Below are 10,822 nucleotides of genomic sequence, written 5' to 3'. Positions count from 1 at the left end.
TTGTTTTTTGCTTGAGGAAAACATTTTGCTTCTCATCCAAGAAGCTTCTTCAGTTCTGAACAGAGTCAAAACTGAAGAAGTTCTTGGATGAGAAGCAAAATGTCTCCCTCAAGGAAGAAAAAAGTCCAGTTGCTTTTTGAAAAAAGACACCTTCGAGACAATCATGACTGGGATGACAGAGAATCTCCATAGACAATCAAAAGGAAATGATATGTAAAGAGTTCATTCAGGGCATGTTACTTATAGAGATACCGGTATTAGTCAGTCACAGAATAGTTGTTTGGTATGGCACAAAACATTTTTCCCTTGATTGGCATATTGTAGTGGGATAAGGACTTTTCTCATGTGTTAAACAAAGATAAATTTCAGAACTAATGGATTTGAAGTAGGCTTTTTGCAGATGAAGTTGGTCACTGTAAAACTTCAGTGGCAAGGGGATTCTGCCTGCTTGCTTGCCTTCCTTATTATTTCTGAACAGTTCCCATAGAAAAAGTGAGGTACAACATTGGCTCCATTCTGGTGTCCTATCCTTTTCACTGGTTTTTCTTGCAGTTCACAATGAAAGCCATCCAAATCAGCCTGCCCCTGGCTTTTCTTGTGCTCCCGCTCTTTGTGCTTGGGGCTCCCAGTGAGGAGCTTGGCCAGCAAGAAGTCCCTACCAGCTTGAGTGGTTGCAAGAGATGTTGTGATTCTCTAGATGTCCCTGGGCCCTCCGAAGCCAGTCTTGGTGCAGACAGACCTCACGCTTTGCCATTCGTAATGCCAGAAGTTCGTCCATATATCAACATCACAATTCTGAAAGGTAAGCTATTATCATCTGTTACACTCTGACTCATGCTACCTTCTCACTGTTTCCTCCTCATTTCATCTCTTTATCTAAAGCAAATTGGAAACCTCTCTAGCAGGTGATTTGTTTATTTGCCTTAGTAAATCATCATGTATATTATTGTGCTAAATATGTGCGCATCATCTTTCCCAAGCCAATAACTGTCAACCACCATGGAAATGTTTATTTAGGAAAAGAATCATTGACCACATTAAATCTTTAGTCTTATAACCCTTGGCTGTACTGGCCAAACATGTTGGGAAATAAGTCCAAAACATCTGGAGTGACAAGTTGAAAAAGTCTGCTATAAAGTCTCATTTGGTTAAAAACTCTACTGTTTGCACAGGTGAGAGCCAAAACATACCCACTTCTTCAGGCAAAATTAAAGCACATTTAATGCAGATAAAACAGAGGCCTGCTGCAGAAAGTGTAGCATGCATGCTTTATTTAGATACAGCTTAAACTTGAACTTCTTCTCCATCTGGGTCATTCAAGCATTTCTTCAGGACAGGATCTGTTGCCACATGTTCAATCATATCCTGCATCACCTCCTATGTTCCACCTCCCTTTCTGGACTTTTGTAGTATCCTTTAATTATGGTTTCTAGAGATGCTACACATGTATGAAATACATTGTAAGGCAGGATTCTGAAACCACACACAAGCAGTGGTTGTCTTCCACAGCTTCTCCTTTTTCTCTCTCTCCTTCTTTCTACAGGAGAAAAAGGAGATCAAGGAGAGCCTGGAGTTCCTGGGAAATGGGGCAAAGAGGGACCCCCTGGTGATCAGGGACCCCAGGGTCCAAAGGGCAGCAAGGGACAAATGGGGGCACCTGGAGATCCTTGCAAGCACCAGTATGCAGCTTTCTCAGTGGGCCGGAAGAAAGCTCTCCACAGTAATGAAGGCTACCAGGCTTTGATCTTTGACACTGTCTTTGTGAACCTCTATAGCCACTTCGACATGTTTAAGGGCAAGTTCTACTGCTATGTGGCAGGCCTGTATTTTTTCAGTCTCAATGTCCACACCTGGAATTTCAAGGAGACCTACATGCACGTCATGCGGAATGACCAAGAGGAAGTCATTCTCTATGCTCAGCCCAGTGACCGCAGCATCATGCAAAGCCAGAGTCTGATGCTGGAGCTGCGGGAGAATGATGAGGTTTGGGTGCGTCTGTATAAGCGACAGCGTGACAATGCCATCTACAGTGATGATGTGGATGTCTACATCACTTTCAGTGGTTATTTGATCAAGCCCAGCCTTGAATAGCTGTTTCCCTCCAAAGCACAAATTCATCCTTTAAACATCCTCTTGATTTCCTGTGAACTACTGCAAATAATACAGAAAATGACCAAAAGATCTGAAAACAGAGCACTGAAGAAAACTTTTTTTCTTTTGAGAATGTCAACTGAAAAATAATAATATTCATAGGTCAAAAAAATTTCCAGAAATGTCTTGCTAAGTTATGTGTCCTTCTCAACAGTAGGTGTGATTGTAAGGTATGGACTGGAAATTCTAAGAATCCTCATGAAATTTCTGTACCTGCTAACTCAGAATCATTTTGTAAACATCTTTGTTTGGACATGACACTTCCTAAGCAGAATGTTCTAATTTAGATTGTTCACATGAGGTAAACTCTTTGAGTTATATCAAGTGAGATAAGTTACCGTATCTTATCTACAAATCTACAAACCAAATGTAGGCCAGCGAAAATGTTATTTTGGCACTTCAAGTGCTTGACAGCACCCTTCGTTTTGCTAAAAATTCCTGGTGGGCAGCCTTATATGACTGATAGTTGCAGTCACCTTCACAAAATTTACATTTATAAATGTTATATAGGGTTGGCATATTTTACTGTGATTTGTGCATCTGTCTAATGAACTTGTTATACATTGTATAACTTAGGGATCTCTTCCATTACTATGTTAAACATATGCAAGATTAGGATTTAGCTCAGGCAGCAAAAAAGTTAGAAATACTGTAATGCTTCCAATTTGTCCCCCAAATCAAGATTCTTTAAGAGGTTCCATGCTGGTCCCTAAATTTGTATTATAATTGATTGAATCACAACAAATCTATAAATGTATTACAACAGGATCCATTTTCCTTCAGCTGACATAGATTGATATTACAGATTTTCCCATAGGCAGATCACACGAAGGCCATGATGTGGGCAAAATAATCAATGGGGTTTCCTTTAGTATTGTTGTGAGCTGACCTATGTCCCATGACAGAATTAGTGATTGGGGCTGGGCAGTGCTTCAGAGGTAAATTCTTTGAAGAATGTGTACATACCGGTAGCACCTGGCAGTAACTTCTTAAAACAAAGAGATCTATTACAGAGATCATGTTGCAACTGTGCAATTCTAGGAAAAGATGTAGCTGTTTTAAGATATTTCCAATGTGTGCTATATGATCTTCCCCATGCTCCAAAGTATCTCTCCCCTTCAAGTCCAAAATGCTGTGCAGCTCTACTGGTTAGCTGGGTAAACTATTAAATGTAAGGGCAAAGGATTGCAAGGAATTATAAATAAAAGAAAGATATAAGTGCTTGCATATCAGCTTCTCTCACTGAGGGCAGCAAGTGCCATTTGTACATATGGAGATAAAAGAGCCTAGGCTGGCATTCTCTTGCTAAAGCTACAAAAGAAATAGGCTACTCCGAGGATGGAAAAACATGAAAGAAATAAAGTTTCTAGAGGGAACTTTTCCTTTCTAATTCTCACATGTGAGACCTGCAATAAAATATGCATAGTCATTCGAGATACAGCATGTCCTCTTCCAGGAAAGAGCATTTTATTCTCCTTCTTCCTTAGTTTTCCATTCCCCTGCTATCCCAAGAGTCATCATCAAATAAGTGCAAAATATGCTGTTTGGGGAATGGAACATTTGGAAGAATTCAGCATGCCATCCATGCAGTCATTCAGAGGGTGATCTGAAACTTAACCTTCCAACCAGAAGTGTCCATTCAGAATTTTTCTCCATCACAGCAGGATAAATCACAATTGTTCAAGAGAATATAAATACAAATTTCTTTTCTTTTCAATCCCAATTTCTATTCTGCAATTATGCATACGTTAGTTATGTGATCCCCCCTTTTTTATTTCCCAAAGCACTGCTTATTTGTTAAATGGGAATTATAATGCTGACCCACCTTGGAGAGTTGTGGTCAGGATACTAGAGATCATCTTCTACCAACCTGGTACCTTGCAGATAAGGCAGGATTACAACCTCCAACGTATCTGCTGTAGTCCAACACATCTGGAGATGCCAGCTTGGGGAAGACTGCTTTAAGTAAAGCACTGAGCACTTCCTAAAATATGACTTAGATGCTAAAAAAATTCTATTACAATGCACTGTATGTTAACGATAATTTTTGTGTATAGATGGTGAATATACACAGACACTGCTATATGCATTTGCTGCCTATTCCACTCACAGGTAACTAAGTAATTTCAAACCAAGAGGCTTCTCAGTCTATTAAAAATAAATGGAAATAGACAGGTCATGCATTTTTATTTTGACCCAGTGGGTAACCTTGTAAGGCAAGCTATGAGAAGTATCAGGATGCCTGTTTTTGTAATACAGGGAAAGCTGTAGTTGATTGCATAACAATCTGAATTCCTTCTCTCTGCAAAGTAGTGGTTTAAAAACCAGCTGTTGGGTATATGCAACACATGGCGTCCCTGTGTCTCCAGAGGGAACAACCAGAATTTCTAGTACTGAATTGCTTCCAGATGTGAGAACTGAACTCTTTGAGCCTTTGCCTCCATTCCTGTCTCAGCAAAACTCTCTCAAGTACTTCCACTGGGAAGCAGCGTCTAATGTTACAAGGACAAAGTTTGTGCATAGTTGTTATGAGGCTGAAGGCCTGCTTTTTGGTGCTATAAAAAAACCTTCATAATTCTTGGTGCTAAAGAAAACCTTTTGATGCAAAATTTGAAAAATAATTTCAGTTTGCTGGGAGATACGTTGGGGATAACAAATAGGAAGGCCTATGGAATTTATGGTGCTTTGTGGAAATCATCAAACAATGGTTTGTGTGTATATATGTATCTTTTAAATATTAAAACTTCTTGATTGCACCTTGAGTTGTCCTTTTCTTCGTAGGGCTTTTTTCTGTGACAAAGATTTTCTACTACAAGATTTTAGCATCCTTAGAAAATTGAGTACAAATGTTACTTTTAGTGGAAATATTTCTAAAATATAGGAAAACCAGCATGCAGACTGATGGAAGAAAGCCATTACACATTTTGTGAAAAAAAGTCTTTAAGGCATGAGTAAAATTAGAATAATAAGCAATTTCCATGTGTTATCAAACACCCCAGGGGACCCCTTTTAGTGCAGGAACTGAAAAGATGGAAAAGAGGACAGTATAATTTGATTGCTAGTAACTAGGAGTTACAGTATTTATCTAGTTGGAAAGATCCTCAAATGTGTCTGGCTTTGCTTAAGCCTCAGATTGATATGTGTAAAAATCTCTAGGTATTTGCCTTTTGGTAGTGATGAGTGTCTGCAGAGGGATAAAATGGGATACAAAGAAATAAATATGTCCCTGGATTCTCCCACAACTACATGCAGATGTAGTAAATTTGTGGTGAATTGGTATCATTTTGTTTAGGAAAATTATTGGGGGGGAAATCTATGTTTTTGTGTAGATTTTTTCCTCATCACACAACCTTTGTAGTAAATGATTGTAGTGTTCAAAAACAAGCTCAGTTTTTGAGCACTTGTGTTCAAATTCAGCTACTGACCATTTCTGGGAAAGTCCTTAAAACACTGTTTTTCAATAAGGTTCATGGAGAATCATTATTCTCTGTACAGCTTGCAAGTGCTGAAAAATATTCACCACTTAACAGATTGTGGGATGAAAAATTATAGAAAATGGGAGCTTTTATGTGAAAATGCAATGAATGTCCTACTTTCCTTTTCTTCAACATATATTGACATAAATATGCCTTTTTTAGGATTTTAACAAATCTCACTCCAAAAACTAGTGAAATTATTGTCATGTGCAACTCATACATCATATTAAGATTGACAATCAATGTATTAAATATCTATATAAATAAAAATATAAATGTTTGTTTGTTCAAAATCTTAAATCTCTGAAAGTTCTTCACCGATTGCTTTGAAATTTTGACACAACGTTGCATTCGAATACGCGCGTGTTTTTATATACTATATTATATAGATGTCACACCTGTGACAGGTAAAAACATGCTTTTTTTGCAAAACAGCGCCATCTGTTGGACGTAAAAGCAACACATGCTTTTACCAGACTGAGCCACAGCAACGCGTGGCTGGATACAGCTAGTAAGAAAATAAAAGCTTGCTTCATTTTAATATTCTTTTTCTTACTTTTTTGAAGAACCAAAATAGTCATATGCTCCAGCTAGGAATTGTGCTTTGTGTGAAATCAGATATGCTAGTGGCAATCCTGTTTTGTATGTATATTTCTTCTTTTTGCATATAAAATAGAACAGAAAGTCTGATTTTAGCATCTAATATACATGACTTGTCTTGACTCCTTGACTTGACTGCCTGGATGAGTCCCTGTCATATTTTTGGCAAGATTTCAGAATTAGTTTACCATTGCCTGTTTCCTAGGACTGACAGAGAGCAATTGGCCCAAGCTGACTTTGTGTCTAAGGCAGGACACAGTGTCTTGCCTGATGCCTTAAAGTCTCTCTCTCTCTCTCTCTCTCCCTTTCTCCCTCTCTCTCTCTCTCTCTCCCTCCCTCCCTCCCTCTCTTTATCCATCCATCCACCCATCCATACCACCAGAGTCTTGTAATTGAGGCAGCATTGTAATTATATAAAATAAATGGATGGATGGGATAAGTTGATAGGTAAATCAAGGCAACTGTCTTTTCAATATTCAAGAAGCTAAGCATGTTATTTATGCAGGATGTCTTGACAAAATGTGTGGCTGGTGGTGGTGTGCTTATTTTGGCCCTAAGCATTGACCCCAATGTGTGGTTTCCTCTTTCCTACAAGTTTTTCATCTGATAAAAATCTACATACACAAAAGTAGTTTTTGTAAGAAAGTGTTTCTTGGAACAGAAGTGGTTTGGTTTCTACACATAATCTAGGCCAGCCAGGGCTATCTCAAGAACAGCCTGGACTGGGTGTCTTCTTCAAGTTACTTCATCTGTCGCTCCTAGTAAGTCTATTAGAAGATGGCGAGATCACGGATCTGATGGAGTGAGTCTAATATGCACAATACATGTGGCAGGATAGTACCGGTAGTTCTATTGTTAAAATCCATAATACACTAGTTGTGAGTTCTAGTCTACAAATTGAAAACTTGCTGCATTCTAGTACAGAGCTATAATGTGATTCTTAACTACAATTCCTATGCATAGTATGGAGAATACATATGTGCCAGTACTCATATATTCCCATACAGACAGAAGATAGTTAGAGTCTGATTTAGCTTGGGTTGTGAAGCCAAAATATAACATTGGGATTAAATCAATTAATTTAATCACTAATTTTATTCTAGAAGAAATTGATAGTTGTATGTGTACCACATCCTTAGCCATATTGGTTATGTTTCAATTGCCATGTAAGCCTAGAAATGTTAATAAATAAATTATGGTTAACCACAAATAAAAGTGTTATGTGAACCGAACCTCAATATTTTGGGATTACCAGTCATAAAAGCCAATTGTGAAGGACACCAAGTTCTGATGTTTTGGGCTAAATGTCTTTTGTGCCACTGCTTATGTCTAAATATTACCCAATCTGTATTGGTTCATAATAGGTCCTAAAGAGGTAGTGGGAAAACAGATTGTATAATTTAGATTAAAAATAAAATAAAAGTTAAAATATCCCCTTTCTGAACTCTGTGGCTTCAGTAAAATTTGAAGTCCCATAGAAAAACTTTTTTATATTAAGAATGTAAAGAGATTTGATTAATCAATCTTCTGCATTAGTGTTATTTCGACTTATATTCTATTACTAGGGCAGTAATCAGTTCCAGATCCGTTGGGTAATTTTAACCTTGCTTGTAAGATTTATTACCCTCCCACTCAGTAACAATTTCTAAATGGGGGAAGTAATAGCTTAACTATCATGCCATTGCTTTTCAATCCCAACTTGAAAGAACTGAAGTTCAAAAATTAAAATGAAGTCCAGTAACAACCTGCTTTTTAATGGATCATGTGGATTCTAAAAGGGTGTTCCATTATCTGATATCCTGTTCCAAATACTGCAGCTGGTGACAATACAGTACATATAAGAAGGGGCTTATCTATCCAAATCTGAGCCATTTAGACCAATTAAATTACTATTTATGACTTTACAGTAAAATTTCTCAACCTGAGCAACTTTGAGTGGACTTCAGCTCCCAGAATTCACCAGCCAAAATGCTTTAGAGTGGTCTCTTTAAGAGATCTCTTTTAAGAAGGGATGGACAACCATTTGTCTGAAAGGGTATAGGATTCCCTCTTGAGCAGAGGGTTTGACTAGAAGATCTCCAAGGTCCCTTTCAACTCTGTTATTCTGATCGTATTCAGGACCAGCCTTTTCAACTGTTGCAGCTTTTCTGGTGATTTGTGGTTTCCACACCAGTTTAAAGGAGTCAGTGAGAAAGTACCAGGTGAGTAAATTGTGTGCAACTAAAAGCATAGTGATATACCACACCCAGATGTAGGTCTCTTTATTATGGGAACAAAAACACATTACCACATGTTCTTCAAAGAAAGGAAAGTGAAAGATTCTCCATTATTCTTCCTTTTTCTCTTGTTTTATTTTCCAAATCCTGCATAACAAAGAAAGACAATTGGATTCCTTTCATATCTGGGGAGTACATCTTTTCTCATCATCTCATCTTTTCTACTATCTTCTTCTATTGATTTCTTATAATTTATCAGTTGTTTATTATGATCTATGATCTATTATTTGCTGTTTATGTATACACTGTGAGCTTATGCACCGGAGACAAATTCATTGTGTGTCCAATCACCCTTGGCCAATAAAGAATTCTTTGATTCTATAAGAAGTCTAAAACAACTAAACTTTGCTATGTTGCCCATCCTGTATTCTACTCCCACCTAGTCTTGTATTATGCTTGTCACTTTAGCCATGCAGATCAACATGTCTTCAAATAAATAAGTGCCTTCTTCCAAGGTGATCATCACATTCACAAAGGAAAATTGCTCTAGAACTGCTCTAGAATTTTCAGGAGCAAATCTAGCCAATATGTTGCTCTTTTCTTATTCCCAAATTACTGCATAGATGTCCTAATGGCAAAAGCAAACCAAGAGCATGTTTTCTTTTATTATTCTGTCTTGCAAACAAATCTTAGTAAATACTAATCAAGGTACTGCCAGTTTGTACAAAATAAGAATTGGATGTTTTTGATTATTTGTCCCATACATAGCTCAAACCTATAGAAGGTTCTGCTTGAATATTATGCCCCACTAAAGGCTTGATGGTGAACACAGGCCTTACAAGTCCATCTATCCAGTTTCTTATTTCTATATATCATCTGCCTGAAAGGGGGATTTTTAAAAGGTCTAGTAGTTTAATGTTGGGTGTTCCATTCCTTTTTGTTCATTCAACCAGTGCAAAACCTGAGCTGGGGAAGGAATCAGAAAAGGAGGTGACAATATTTGATGTTTACAAAAACTCATGAATATATTGCTGTATCATAGTTTAGCACAGCCTTTCTCAGTCTAGTATCCTTCAAACATGTTGCATTAGACCTAAATGGCAGATCCTATCAAATCCACATAGCGATGGATTCATTGCCTCAAGCAGCAGTTGGCAGGAATGGAACCAATCAAAATCATACTGATTGTACCAACAACTGGAGATACCAAAGCAAAACTTGAGCCATTCCCACGATGCATCTGGAAAGCCCAGTAAATTTTGTGCAAGGGTCATTCTGGTGGTGGAGAAAAAACATTCTTTTAAAAAGGTTTTCTGTAATTTTATCTCTTTTCATTCATTCATTCATTCATTCATAAAATTTCCTTTTAAGACTGGAAAGAACCGGCTACATCAAGAACCTATTTTGTGCTAGTTGGAATCTACAATATGACAGTAGTTGATCATAGTTGAAACATACTATGCAATGAAATCCAACTGCTGGAAGACAAGGGGAAACAAATTGATCTTTAACTGAAAAATGGTTAAAAGAAATTAGGATGAAAGAGAACTTTGTTTTTCATTGCCTGCTCACTCTTTGAAAAAAAAATGAAAATGGGAAATGTTATGGTTCTGTTACTTATGGCATTTTACCATATGTTGCTAATATGATAGTTCATGGTATTCAATTTTTATAATAAAAACAATAAAATGAAGGAATGGACACGTGTGTTAAATTAGGTTGGAATTAATACATTCAGGAAAGCTTATTCTTTCTGACAGAATCCTATTATTCATAAATAAAAGCTAAAACTTTTTAAAGTCTGGGAGAAAGGTCTATTGAGGAAATGTTCTAGAAATGAGTGATGCCCCAGAATTGAAGGCAAACCATTAGGCCTGCCTTAAAAGGGTAAATTATCCTAATTCTTTTTTTAAAAAAAAAATAAGGAAAGAGAAAGAAAGGAAGATACAAAAGCATTATATAGAGAAATAAAGATGTAAAAACCCAAATATCCATTGAAAATAATTCAATATAGGTTAACATGCATTTCCATGCCAGGTATGTTTAAACAAAGTTCTCTTAATATGGTTTTCCATTTGAAGAAAAAAGATAATATCTTGCCCTGATTTGCAGATCTGAATAGAACTGGATAAAGTGATTTCCAAATTGAGCAAAATGCTTCTTTGCATCTACAGCTACAGTATCATTTTTTAAAATCTGTATTTATTAAGAGTTTTTCTTTCATGAGAAAAAAGACAAAGAAAAAAGAAAATTAAAAAGAAATTACACTCAATATTTAAGTGACTTCTTACCTTTTTTCAGTAGATAATTACAATCTTATTGTCCATTCTCCCTATTAATTCTTACCCAAATCCTTTCAGCCCTAGATCTACAGTGTCA

General features: G+C 36.9%; 1 protein-coding gene across 1 annotated transcript; it reads left to right on the top strand.

Moving 5' to 3' along the window:
* Window positions 1-558: 558 nt before the first annotated feature.
* C1QTNF6 (C1q and TNF related 6) lies at window positions 559-2,212 on the top strand. The gene is made up of 2 exons (XM_015832005.1): window positions 559-802; window positions 1,544-2,212. Exons 1-2 carry the CDS (start codon window positions 559-561, stop codon window positions 2,089-2,091), a joined length of 792 nt encoding a protein of 263 aa, XP_015687491.1. The 3' UTR covers window positions 2,092-2,212.
* The last annotated feature ends 8,610 nt before the right edge of the window (window positions 2,213-10,822 follow it).

This window comes from Protobothrops mucrosquamatus, unplaced genomic scaffold, assembly GCF_001527695.2.
Source record: "Protobothrops mucrosquamatus isolate PMUCROS unplaced genomic scaffold, P.Mucros_1.0 scaffold_22, whole genome shotgun sequence".
NCBI lineage: Eukaryota > Metazoa > Chordata > Lepidosauria > Squamata > Viperidae > Protobothrops > Protobothrops mucrosquamatus.
This window is presented reverse-complemented; position numbering and strand designations above follow the sequence as displayed.

What these genes read in the sequence shown, in the direction of transcription:
- C1QTNF6 (XM_015832005.1), top strand. Translation starts at nt 559, where the DNA reads ATGAAAGCCATCCAAATCAGCCTGCCCCTGGCTTTTCTTGTGCTCCCG. An exon ending in CAACATCACAATTCTGAAAG is followed by an intron (nt 803 to 1,543) that starts GTAAGCTATTAT and finishes TTCTTTCTACAG; the next exon opens with GAGAAAAAGGAGATCAAGGA.